General features: G+C 42.9%; 1 protein-coding gene across 2 annotated transcripts in view; it reads right to left on the bottom strand.

Annotated features, from left to right (window-relative positions):
• The window catches only part of LOC142094596 (inactive phospholipase C-like protein 2), a 161450-nt gene that overhangs the window by 96171 nt on the left and 51055 nt on the right, over positions 1-14224 (bottom strand). The window contains exon 1 of one of the 2 annotated variants that reach the window (XM_075176914.1): positions 3468-5098. The exons of the other annotated variant lie outside the window; for it this stretch is intronic. Coding sequence (XP_075033015.1) covers positions 3468-3707 — 240 coding nt within the window. The 5' untranslated portion in view covers positions 3708-5098. Of the gene's footprint in view, positions 1-3467; positions 5099-14224 lie in introns of those variants that run through there. 2 annotated transcript variants of the gene reach the window in all.

Below are 14224 nucleotides of genomic sequence, written 5' to 3'. Positions count from 1 at the left end.
AGTAAATATACCCTTTAGTGTTTGTTTTTTGTGTTTTTAACAAAACTATTGTATCATGAGGGATACAGTCTGGTACTGTAACTAGTACCACTAAACCTGGCATTTCAATAGGTGTGAGGCAATACAGTCCGAGTCTCCGTTCTCAAAGACTAGCAGTGTGTGTCACAGTGCTGTATACTATAAATACATATTTTTAATGAATTCAATTAAATCACTGTACTCATCCCTTACATATTCTATAGTAATATAATTTAAGTAACTTGTGTCTTCCTGGCACCAAAACCTTAATTCAATTCTTGGCATAATTTAGAAATTACCAATTAATAGATCCAGATGAAATCAACCCAGTGCACAATAGTGATTGCAGTTCATAAGGAGGGGAGTGTGGCTGTTTGTCTTACTGCCCTGTCCATGAAAGCAGACATATTGGATCCTTAATATGCATTCAGAGGACAAATCACCATGTGCAGGATAAGACAGACAATAGCGTAGAACTTTAAAGAGAGGAGTTACAGTGGTAGAGGGTCGTTGGGGTGATGGGGAAACACTACAAATCGACGAGCTGACATGAAATACTGGGTTGTTATTTATTTGGATGACAGTTTAATAAAAAGACAAACTGATGTTGAAAAGGGGACATTTTCCTTGTTATCACAGTGTTTATGTTAATAGATGGCTGGATGGATGGTGAGTTTTGACACCTATACAATATTGGGAGTCAAATAATCTCTTCCCATTCCCTTTCATATGGAATACCAAACAATCTACTGTATGAACTCATTTTAACAGGGCTATAGAAATCACATCCAGCAAGTTTCCATGATATAAGCAGCCATGTGCCTTCTGGATAACTATTTTTCAAAAGAAAGACTGTTAGGGACAATGCTTGAATCGTACAATTAGTTATACAATGGATAGGGTCACTACAGGAAGGATGTGTTACATTTTAAAGGAAATATGTTTTATTTGAATTATGTTTTGGGAGTTTAAAGACAGTATGGATATAACTAGAGAGAATATTGTTCAAAATATATATTGTTAAGTAGAAATGCTTGGGCGCGGAGTGCCATTGGTGAAGTGATACACTTGGGGTATAATTTGTTAGGAAAGACTTGAAGTGCTGAACACGTACAGCTTAGAGGAGAGAAGGGACAGAGGTGATATGATAGAAACATATAAAAGTCTTTTTAAAAATAAGATGATTCCTCGAACAAGGGGAAAGACTTTGTAATTGGAGGTAGGAAGATAATGTAAAGAAGACTATTCAAGAAAAAAGAAAAGTGATAGATCTCCATGTGCATGGAATAGTCCTTCCAACAGTTGTGTTTGGGACTCACACAGCAAAAGAATAGGACAAAAACTTGCAATTGTAAAGACTGAGGGGACCTATTTAACATTAGGTGGCAGTAAGGTGGCAATAAGATTCATTCTGTATGCTGCATACCGCCGCTTGAATTTATCAAGCCAGGGTTCATTGGCAAGCCCTGGCAAACTGTCCCCCATCTAAACTTATCAAAACCACCATCACCAGCAGCTTAACGCACCTGGCTAATGGAGGATCTGACCCAAGTGGCTAATGTACATGTGCATTGAGATGGGCCCCATGCGCTGAACACAGAGGCACTTTTCCAGTGGTGATGGAGTCTAAAGGATTCCATTAAAAAGGTAAGCTAACACCATCTTGAGATGAGTTTTTTAAGGCTGGTGCAGAAAAGCAAAGCTGTATTGGATCACATCACAGTCTCCATAGAAGTCTATGGGAACAGCACTGACCAGCATTAGACAGGTTAAGGTTAAAATAAATCAGAGATTTCTCCTGCTTTAACACCTTGACAAATTAAAAGAAGATCTGTGATAGCCATTCTCTGTAGCAAAGAGCTGTTTTCTCCAGATTTTTGGTCACAACGCATCTTTGTAAATAGACCCTTAGACCTGAAATATTAAATCAAACCAACACACACACAAACGGCTGAGATGAAAGACCGCTAGGTTCTTCTCTGCCATGAAATTCTGTGTTTCTATCACTTGATTGGGAAGCAGGTGTATGCTTAAAGCTGCACTATAGTTGTATTATACAAATTCGACAAATATAGCTAGCCACTTTAAAATGGCAGCAGAGGGTTGAGAAGTGGCAGGACCACTCTCAAGCAGAAATCTCTTAATTGCAGATTGTTATTGATCGTGTCACTCAACCCAACCCCTACGCAGCCCCACACAGCCCCTGCACAAAGCAGCATGCAGGGCTCTGGCTAGGGGAAGGAGAAGATTAGTAAACTGTATTTTTTTTGTTCTTGCTTTGGATCCATGGGGGCATTTGTATCAAGGATGCAAACATTGCATCCCACCGCAGACACCACTGCATGCATGGATTATTGATAAGATGTCTGTCCACATCGTTTCACACCACTGACGACTGCAAGAATAAGTGGTCTATCCATCAAGGTAATTTCCACTTAAAAGACGTTTCCGCATCTTTTAAGAATATTTGCTATGCATTTGATAGAAATCTCCTCCATTTAGGCCAATACCGGGCAAGCATCGCAGTCCCCATAGATTTATATGGGGACTGCGATGCTCTGCAATGCATCAAGCTTTACTAAGCTTTGCATTGCACCGGCAGGTAACGCCATCTCAGGATGGCGTTACTTGTCATTTCCTATGGCATTCTGCTGAAGCCACTCTGACTTCGCAGAATACGATACAAGGTTAGTGCTGTGTGTATGCGTACAGCACTTCCTCCTGTCACCGGCAGCGCGAAGCTGCCGATAAGCAGGTAAAAAACTTTGCTCCAGAGGGGTCACTTCGCCGGGGCTCCTAGAGTAGCCCCACCATGATGCATCTTAGCGGTACATAAATATGCATCACTGCGATGTGCAGTGATGCATATTTATTTGTACCGCATCAAATTGATGCATAGACCCCTAAGTGTCATGTACTCATGGTATGCATAAACTCATCTGTATTGGATTTACTAGCATTGACTTGGACTTTTTATTATACTTTGGAGTCTTGTTTGGAGTGCAAATACTGTTATTTGACTTATGAACTCTATCAAGTACTCTGGATGGATATATATGCTCTAATTATTGTTCCCACTAAGGAAATGGATCTTTTTGTATTATAGCAAAAATACCTAGGAACTTAATTCAGTAATGAGCTGTATTGCTATATACTTTAGTTCCTATTGCCCATGTATGAATTTAACTATTTATGTATTTCTTTTTCATATATTTTTATTGATGCATGCTCATCTTTTTACCTTCATTATAACTATAACTTAACAAGGAGATTACTGAATATAGTAAGGTCATATTATAGCATCACATGGTAGGTTGCAAAAGCTTTTCTGTCTGTCACCAAGCCCAAAAGCCACCCCTGATGTAGAACACTGACAAAAGGTTACTCTGACGTTGAGTAAGAGCTATTATTTATGTACATAAATGTTTTTGTAGAGCTTGAGGTCCTACCTTCATTATACCCGTTGTTCTCATAGATCCCTGTCCTCTTTCTCCTGAATGGTCCCTGCTGCTCCTCCCCGATTGTGGACTATCCTCTGAGCATCCTCCATTCACCACCAATTCATCTCCTGCGCGATCAGGTACCTCCAGGCTCCCGGGAGAAAACGTGCCTCCATCTTGCACCCCCAAAAGTCCCACCACAGCAGCTGCTGCAGCAGCACAGGCTGCAGAGTCCCGTCCATCCGCCATACTAAAAGTACTCAGCACCTTAGCCTGGCATGATCCTGAGGAAATGAACCGCTATATCTGTAAACACAGTTCTCAGGCAACTGACACTGCCCACACGAAGGAAATAGAATGGGATATTCACGCTGTCCTTCAGTCTATCTGCATTCTTCTAAGCCCTGGCAACCTCCTGTGCAGTCTATGTGCCACTGTTCCTGTATTTGGACCGCTCAAGTATTGGTCTGTGTTAAAAAAAAATAAAAAATAAAAATAGATGTGCTTGTAGGACCCCCGAGGTAATGTGGGATCTGTGCTCTAGGGTCACTGAATCAGTGTGTGATCTATCAGTGTGTGATCTATGCTCTGGGGGCGGTTAATTAGGGGGTCCCATGCTGTAGGGTAAATGAATGGGGGATCAGTACTGTGGGGTCACTGCGATAGTAGCGGGTTTGTGCTTTAGGATCACAGAATGGGAGATCTGTGCTGTAGGGGTCACTGAATTAGTGGAGGATCGGTGCTGTCATCTCGCTGAATTAGTGCTGGAACTGTGCTGTAAGATTACTATTACTTGGGATCCGTTCAGCGCTGTTGGATTATTGTCTGTAGAAGATCCTCGGTTTTACAGTAAGATTTTTGTTAGCTGTGGGACATTTCCTTTACTGCAGTGTACCATACGCATGCTGTGGGTACAATTCTATATGATTCGCTGCTCTGTGGCTCCGAGTTTTCTGTATGGTCTCAGTTGTCACATCCTTGTCAAGGGGTGACTGCATTGTGTAGTAGGATGAGTGTCGCTCCGCTGGGGAACCCTTGCTGCAGGACGGGTGTTTGCAGAAAGATGTTGGCGCTGCAGGAAGGCGGTCGTGCTGTCTAGTTTTTCTGCTAGGTCAGGGTTACTGGGGAATCAATGGTTTAGTACGGGATCTCAGCTATAGAAAGGTCTCTCTCCAGTGGGATGTGGGATCTCAGCTATAGGAAGGTCTCTCTCCAGTGGGATGTGGGATCTCAGATATAGGAAGGTCTCTCTCCAGTGGGATGTGGGATCTCAGCTATAGGAAGGTCTCTCTCCAGTGGGATCTCAGCTATAGGAAGGTCTCTCTCCAGTGGGATGTGGGATCTCAGCTATAGGAAGGTCTCTCTCCAGTGGGATCTCAGCTATAGAAAGGTCTCTCTCCAGTGGGATGTGGGATCTCAGCTACAGGATGGATGTGAGCTGTGCTCCGGGGTCCTCGCTGTGTAGTTGGATATTCCCATGCAGTCAGTCTCTCTCTCTATCTTCCCGTGTCTCTCAGGGGCCGTGTACACCTCCCCCTTTCCCGTCTCAGAGCTGGGACTTCCTCACTCGCACGTGCTGTCTGCGCTGCACCCGGGGTCCGCACAGCAGAAGCTGCACACTCTTAACCCTTCCACAGCCACAGGCTAAAAGCAGTCTTGTCAAAGCTTGGGTTAACTTATCTAGAGCCAAAGGCTACCATACAGTCTAGTCACTGCCAAGATTAACCCATCTATAGCCATAGGCAGCAAATAGTCTTCTCACATTCTGGAATACCCCACGTTTAGTCTTAGGTTACAAGTAGTCTTATAACAGCCTGGGCTGGTTATTCCCGGCACACATGTAGTCCCCCCATCCCAGCCTGGTCCTGCTTGTCACACTGTCTATGTGTAACTATAGCCGCTGGTTGGTTACATGTAGTCTTGTTGCAATCAGGATTAACCCATATGTAGCGTAGCTATGGGCTACATATGTCTTGTCACAGCCTGACTGCTCAATTATAGTCACAAACAGGCAGCTAGACTTGAGACAGAATCGGTTAGCAAAATTTGGTCAAAGATGTAGCCTTGTCACAACCTGAATCAGCACAGCTATATCTGAAAATAATAGAGAGAAGGATATTTCAAACTTTTTCAGTTCAAGGCACCCTTAGGGTCTCCATAATTTTTTCAAGGCACCCCTAAGCCAAAATTATTACCAAGTAGTCCCCCGCCTCGCTTACCACTGGCCCTGGCCGAGGCACCACTGTGAGATCGCAGAGGCACCCCAGGGAGCCTAGGCGCACAGTTTGGGAACCACTGGTGTAGAGGATACTGAGTCCACTGACCGTGTTAACCAAACATCCCTAGTTAATCCATCTAGCCTACAAGCAAAGGTGTAATAGATTTATTTATCTCACAGCTAAGGGTTCAAAATTGTTGACTAATATATAACCAGCAGGATATATTTAACTATATTCGCATGGTTATTCAATTGTTGATAAACATAACCTGAACACAGGGATAAGTCATACATTCATACATATCTAATCCCTACAATGTCTGATAACAGTCATATCTCATACATAACCTATCCATATATCATAATATCATCACAAAATAAATTCCTACATTCTAGACTATACACAGTTTGAACATAGGGGTGATTTAAACCTAACCTAGGGCTGAATTGAGTCTAAAACCCACAAACATTAGTGGCGGGTAATAGGAATATATAAACGTAAGCAGGGATTAACATCACATTACCAATGGATTTGATGAAGCAACGGCTTCAGGTCCCTAGCAAAATAGGCCAGACATATAGGGGAGAATTCAATTAGAGTTAAGTTACGGCAGGAACTTGCGTGATGTGCGCCTGAGTACATTTCCGGATATTATGGTATCATATCTAATATATTATTGAGGTTTTAGTACCTTAACCTCCAGTGAGGTTCCGACGAGACTCCCCATAGTCTTTTCAAAGCCTGGGATCTTACATGTACACAGATCAGCCCCTACATTAAAACCACAGGCCTAATATTGTGTAGGTCCCTCTTGTGCTGCCAAAACAGCTCTGACCAATGGAAGCATGGATCCCACAAGACCTCTGAAGGTGTCCTATGGTATTAGGCAACAAGACGTAAGCAGCAGATCTTTTAAGTCCAGTAATTTACGAGGTGGGGCCTCCATGGCTCTGACTTGTTTTTCCTGCACATCCCACAATTGCTCAGTCGGATTGAGATCTGAGGAATTTGGAGGCCAAGTCATCACCTTGAACCCTTTGTCATGTTCCTCAAACTATTCCTGAACAATTTTTGCAGTGTGGCAGGATGCATTATCCTGCTGAAAGAGGCCACTGCCATCAAGGAATACTGTTGCCATGAAGGGGTTACTTGCTTTGCATGTTTAGGTAGGTGGCATGTGTCAAAGTAACATCCACATGAATGCCAGGATCCAAAGCTCCATAGAAGAACATTGCGCAGAGCATCACACTGCCTTCGCCGGCTTACCGTCTTCCCACAGTGCATACTGGTGCAATCTCTTCCCCAGGAAAATGATGCACCAGATCATCCACATCATCATCATGAGCTATTTATATAGCACCATTAATGTGATTCATCAGATCAGGCCACCTTAACCCATGGTTCCATGGTTCAGCTCATGTGCACATTGTAGGCACTTTAGGTGGTGGACAGGGATCAGCATGGGCACCTAAACAATCTGTGGCTACGCTTCACCATATGCAGCAAGCTGCAATGCACTGTGTGTTCTGACACCTTTCTATCATAGCCAGCATTAACTTTTTCAGCAATTTGTGCTACAGTAGTTCTTCTGTGGGATTTGGCCAGACGGGCTTTATGAGCATTGGGCACCCATGACCCTGTTGCCCCGATTCACTGGTTGCCTTCCCTTGGACAACTTTTGGTAGGTACTAACCACTGCATACTAGGAACACCTCACAAGACCTGCCATTTTGAAGATGCTCTGATCCAGTCTTCTAGCCGTAACAATGTGGACCTTGTCAGATCCTTACACTTGCCAATATTTCCTCCTTATATATATATATATATATATATATATATATATATATATACACACACACATACACACACACTTGGACAGGTGCCATTGTAGCAAGATAATGTTATGCACTTCACTTGTTATTGTTTTTAATGGGCTGATTGGTATATGTATAGTGTATTTCTATGAGGCCTTTATAGCAATAAAAATAAATAACTGCCTATACCAGTGGCCGGCAACAGATGGGCCGCCTGCAGCCTGCTAAGACTTTTATTGCGGCCCAAAAGCCATCTGCTCCTGATCTTATAATGATGGGGGCAGCCGACTTCCTCTGCACAGGTAGGTGACGTGGCATACCTGGACAAGGAGGAGTTGTACTGTGCACTCCTTTCTTATGTGCGGCCCCGTCGAGGGCTGGAGGGCCGCAGTGGTGAAGCTTGGTCTGTTATAAAGCAAGAGAATAAGACTGAACTTGATCATGCTTCTTCACAAAAGTAAGATAAGGAACTTTTAGACAGAACCTATCATACACCAATGTGCTGCTAAGTTTTTGTCTATTTTCGGTTTCACTTAAACATGTAAAAACACATTTTCTATCATGCAAGACATTAAAAACAACAAGCACAAAACATAGATGGTTGGAATGCTCTCTGCAGAATAATTTTGTGCCTTTTTCAGCCTTAGGGACATATATCTTAAAAACATTTCTTTCATTGAAATCCCCTATAAACTATAGCCACATATTAAAGTATCCCCTTCATTTATGACTAGGGCATTGTAGCAGAGCTTTCCCTGTCACTTCAAATGCAAAAGCAGTCCCCATAGGTTTCTATGAAGACTGCTATTTTGCACCATTTAACAAGTTTCCGAAAATCAAAGGTTTAAGGAACTTGTGCCTGATGACTAATGCCAGTTGAATCTAGCGTTAACCATTGAAGTCTATGGGCAGAGCATCACCGCAAATTACCTGCTCTCCTGTCCTGTCACTATCGCAAAGGTGATTATTTTGCGAGAGTAACCATAGTGGACATAGGGGACAGGATACGGATTGAAATGTATAGTGTTGAAAAAGCAATGGTTAATAAATATACCCCTGTCTCTTAACTTTCAAAAGCTGGTGGAAAATCTGGTCACTTAGAAGTCACATTGAATTGTTCATTTGTATACTATAGCTTGAATGTGTAGCAAAATAAAACATTTTTTTTTATTGCAGTACCGTGTCAGCCAGAAAAATCTATGTGATGTTGAATACTTTCATGTCAAAAAAGACAAAAGTATTATAGGAGTGATACCTTTATTGGCTAACCAAAATAATTTTTTATATTTGCTAACTTTCAGAGCACAGAGGCCCCTTCATTAGGCAAGTTTACAAAAAAAAACCTGCCTGATGAAGGGGCCTCTGTGCTCTCAAAGTTAGCAAATTTAAACATTTATTTTTGTTAGCCAATAAAGATATCCCTCCTATAATACTTTTGTCTTTTTTGACACAAAAGTATTCAACTTTACATATACTATAGCTGGTAACACGTGTTTATCTTACATTAAAATGCTTGCTGATGTTTTATTGCAGATCTGTGTCTCTTTAAATGTAGTTTTAACTTATTACTGAGATCAAGGTTTATCTGCGTTTCTTTTAAAGGTTAGAGGGGCACACATGCAGCCCTTGGAATGTGTCAGGTTAGCCATCACTGATATACACTAATCTTTTGGCTATAGTTTTATATGGCTGACCTTAAAAGTCTTTATTCATCTTTTCCAGATATTGTTCCAGATTTGTTTACTTATTTATTTATTTAACTGCTCATTTCTTGAAGAAGACACATTTTATGCAAAGGAGGAAAGAGGGGTTAGACTCAGGAAGCATATCTTCTTACCACAAAATTAACAATTAGGATAAATCCATATTAGACACTGACCGCTTAAGGGCAGATACAATTTACCGTTTTACTCTCGAGAGTATCGCGGCATGAGCACTGTTACCGTTATCATGCCAATCACCCAATATTGCATTAGTGTGTACGTTTCAATGATCATGTTTTGTGTTTTTTGCATCAATATTTTTATTCAACTTTTTCAAAGATATATGGGGTACAGAAAAAAAGAAAGGGGAAAAGAAATTACAAACAAAGGGAAACACATAGGGACTCCCCTCGCAGTCAATGATCATGTTTTATCGTTTCAAAGCACATTGTGTCCTTTGATCTAATTTTCTAAATGCATTAAAAATCTCTATAAACAATGTAATGATATTGTGCCAATTCTGTAGTGTGTACGTATTCACGACTATCTGCCAAACAATCTGATCAGGACTTTCAGTTGTTGATAAAATCATTAATGATGACGCATCAGGAGAAATTTCCTGTAGTGTGTACCCAGCCTTACCCATAGCAATTTGTGTCATGTGGCTGGTATTGCATATAACAAATCACATTTGTGTGTGTAATGGTTTCTAATTTGTCTTTTTTACCCCAACTTTGTACGATTTGACATATCGTTGGTGCATCTTAGCCCTTAGGGCAGTGGTTCCCAAACTTTTGCAGTGCACCCTTAGAGTCTCCAAATTTTTTCAAGGCACCCCATCAAAATAATTACTGAGCAGTCCTGTTTTAGAAGTAGTTGGGTCAAAAAATTGTAATAAGTATTTAGGTCAGGACAGAAATACTTATTTAGTTGTATGCAAAAATGCCCCCTCTGCATCCAGGCATGCTGCCCCCTCTGCTGCCCTCTGTCACGCTGCCCCCCTCTGCAGCCCTCTGCCATGCTGCCCCCCTCTGCTGCCCTTCTGCCCCCCTCTGCTGCCCTCTGTCATGCTGCCCCCCTCTGCTGCCTGCTGCCCCCCTCTGCTGCCCTCTGCCCCCTCTGCTGCCCTCTGTCATGCTGCCCCCCTCTGCTGCCTGCTGCCCCCCTCTGCAGCCCTCTGCCATGCTGCCCCCCTCTGCTGCCCTCTGTCCCCCTCTGCTGTCACGCTGTCCCCATCTGCTGTCACGCTGTCCCCCTCTGCTGCCCCGCTGTCCCCCTCCGCTGTCACGATCCTTCTCACTCTGCCCCCCTCTGCTGCCCCACTGTCACGAAGTCCCCTTCCGCCGGCACGATCCCTCTCACTCTGCCCCCCTCTGCTGCCCTGCTGTCCCCCTCCGCTGTCACGATCCTTCTCACTCTGCCCCCCTCTGCTGCCCTGCTGTCCCCCTCCGCTGTCACAATCCTTCTCACTCTGCCCCCCTCTGCTGCCCCACTGTCACGATGTCCCCTTCCGCCGGCACGATCCCTCTCACTCTGCCCCCCTCTGCTGCCCTGCTGTCCCCCTCCGCTGTCACGATCCTTCTCACTCTGCCCCCCTCTGCTGCCCCACTGTCACGATGTCCCCTTCCGCCGGCACGATCCCTCTCACTCTGCCCCCCTCTGCTGCCCTGCTGTCCCCCTCCGCTGTCACGATCCTTCTCACTCTGCCCCGCGCCAGCCATAAAAATAAGAAAGAACACAAAAACGTACCTATCCGCGCGGCGCCGGGACCCAGCATCCACCTCTCTCCCGCAGCTGTCACTGACGTCGATATTCAGTGACAGCTGTGGGAGAGAGGTGGATGCTGGGTCCCGGCGCCGCGCGGATTGGTAAGTTTTTGTGTTCTTTCTTTTTTCTATGGCTGGCCCGCGGCACCCCAGTGACAGTGCCGCGCACACTTTGGGAACCGCCGCCTTAGGGTAATAATATTTCTCTTTTTTAAGGGATAAGTTTTATTGACATGTTACATTTTCACATGGGGATGAGGGTTTTATGTAAGAGAGAAGATAAATGGTCTTTAAAAAGATCTCAGATGAACTATTGGTGATAAACTTGTAGTAAAAGTGGTGGTTTTCTTTATAGAATACAAAGTTTCTTTACCTCTATTTTAAGAGCAGTTTACATCCACTTTCTCTACATTATAGACTCATGGTCCTGCAGAGTTGCTAGCTACACTGTTAAATAACTGCTGGTCACCTTGCTACAGTGCATGTATTATTGCGTGCTGCATGTTTGTCAGATTTATTTTGATTTTGCATCAAAGTACAGCAATTGCCTTTCATGGGAGAAGCAATATGCTGCAAATTGATGGAAATAAAACAACTGGAGGTGGTCCAACTTTAGAAAAAAAAAGACAAATCACAGACAACAAAATAGCTGTGCTGACAGTTCCAACAAAAAAGCACCAAAGACAACAAAACAAACTGCTAGTGTAGTCTTAGCCTAAAAGCAGTGTTAAATCATTTTACACTATACACTGCATTTACATTGTATATTACCAGTAACCCTGAAACTGCATTCACTTTCAGGCGGAAAGGTACAAGAATTGACCTATGGGGGACAGCTGTTCCAAATTTTCCACAACAAAGTACATAGTTGCCTAGATTCCAGACAGATATACTTTACTGTTGAGACAGAGTATCTAAGCAAATCACTCCTACGTCTCTTATCAGAGCTTAGAACAATACAATCCCCATTATGTCATGTTTACTGAATCTGATTAAAACATACTTTTTTTTGCATTGTAAATATTTCTTTTCTATGTATATTAACTTTTAAAGCTTCGAGAACCTAAATGATAAGAAGGGCATCAATCATGTAGGAAAAGAACTATACTGTGTAGTTGGTCAATATTGAAAAATAGGTAAAGGTATAGATATATAAAACCTGGGAACTTCCCTGGAAATTAGATACAGGTAGCAAATATGTAACTTTTTTTTTTTTAATAAACATTTTATTGGGTTACAAAAGGATATGCAAGGTATAGGAAAAATTAAAGAGCCAGGCATACATGAAAAAGATATCAATTGGAGGTGCAACGAACAGGAAGAACATATAAATGTATGGCATCGAAATAATACAAGTTAAATTATGCATGGTCAAAATGGCAATGGGGGAAAAGAGGAAGGGAGGAGAGAAAAGATAGAGAAGTAGAGGGAGAAGTCACCACTCACTAGAGAAGACACTAGTACAGCCATTTAATTAGAGAAAAGCACGGAGTGTCAAGAGGGGTCAAAAAACAGCTTAGAACGCTAAAAGTGGGGTAGAACCGTGGCACTCAGTCCAAGGGCCCCAGACACAAGTAAAAGGAGCAGCGGTGTAACGCAATAAGCTCGTGATATATTCCACGTGGCAGACCTGCCAGATGCGATTAATAATGGAGGGGAGAGGAGGAAGCACTGGGTTTCTCCAAAGTAGTGCGAGCTGACATTTTACCGTACTGAAGATGTGTGTGATAAGTTTTTGAGTATGTTTAGGGACATCAGGCAGGGGACTGGGTAGTAAGGAGTAGGACAGAGAGGCAGGAAGAGGGACTTGAGTAATGTTAAAAATGAAGCTGTGTATAGAGCCCCCAAAGGGCATCGATTTCAGACAGTGCCACCAAATGTGGAACAGGGTACCCACATGACCACACAGACGCCAACATAACGGGGAGACGCCTGGGTAGATAGTATGAAGTCTATGAGGGACCAGATACCATCTATATTATTCTATAATCTTCCGGAGTGAGCGTTTCCCCCTTGTCCTCCTCCCATTTGAGTTCATGTAGCTCCTTGGGGGAGGGCGTTTATATTGCAAAATAAGGCGATAGAAAGTGGAGAGTAGACCTCTAGAGGAGCAAATATGTAGCTTTTTAAAACTGACCCATAGTTATTGTACTGTGGCAGTAACTTTAAGCAAGAGCTAGTTCTGAATCATAAATACATGTAAGCATAGCTTTTATTTAGACAACTGCCTTGAACCACAACAAGAGTCATACCAATTTTACAATCTGGTCATACAACTGGCAATGATAAATCAATCTATACAAATAGCACAAAGTGAAATAAATACGGTTCCAATCCGGTTTTTTCTCGAAGACATTTGGCACACAGAGGACACATCTGAAGATCCTCTGCTGTGGGTCTGCCTTATCTATTGTTATCCGTTTTATTACTGCTGTCAATGGTCCTCCTTTACAAAGCGCTAAACGGCCAAGGCTCAGAGCGAAATCCTCTTTGGTGATGTTGGGTGCCTTGGTCTGTGCAGGTGTCTTTGGTTTCTACCAAAGTGCTTCATTTTGTGGAGGATGTGGCTGTTTTTGAGGAAGGGGAGAACTATTCCCATCTTTCGATGGGAATAGTTGGGCAGAATAAGGACTTTGATGTGACACTTGAACTTTTCCATAGTGTGTCTCTTCTGAATTTTCTGCCACTCAGCAAATCTAGCCCCACTTTTAGTTTGAAGAGATAAATACCATACACAGGGGTCTATTTATCAAGGATACAACAACAGTTTTCGGGTGTTTACCGTGAAATTGCTATGTATTATTGAAGCATCGCAGCAGATATCTCAGATATCTGCTGCTTTGCATTTGCTATCGTTTTCTGAGCACTCCCCATAACAGTCTATGGGAAGTGCTCAGAACCGCTATGTATTAAAGTCTAATTAGAGAAAATTTTCTCTTTTTCTACATGTTAATGTACGCCATGTGAAGCTGGCGCCACCTGAAGCTGGCGTACATTAACATATCTGAAAACTTTCGCGCTGTCCAGCTCTGTTCTGAAGAGCAGAGCTGGACAGCGCATGTGTGGAGGGATCATGTGATCCCTCCCTGTCAATCATCCTACAGTTTGCCGTCCAGGATGCTAGTGCACATGCACCAACTTTTCAGTCGGTGCATGCGCACTAACAAAAAAGGAAAAAAAAAAAAAGAGAAGATCACCGCAGCCTTTAAACTTGAGAAAAGACTGCGATGATCAGGTGAGTCACTTCTCAGGGACAGCAGTCTA

This window comes from Mixophyes fleayi, chromosome 6 (genome assembly GCF_038048845.1).
Source record: "Mixophyes fleayi isolate aMixFle1 chromosome 6, aMixFle1.hap1, whole genome shotgun sequence".
Taxonomy (NCBI): domain Eukaryota; kingdom Metazoa; phylum Chordata; class Amphibia; order Anura; family Limnodynastidae; genus Mixophyes; species Mixophyes fleayi.
Note: the sequence above shows the minus strand (reverse complement) of the source record. Positions and strands in the feature narration are given on the sequence as shown.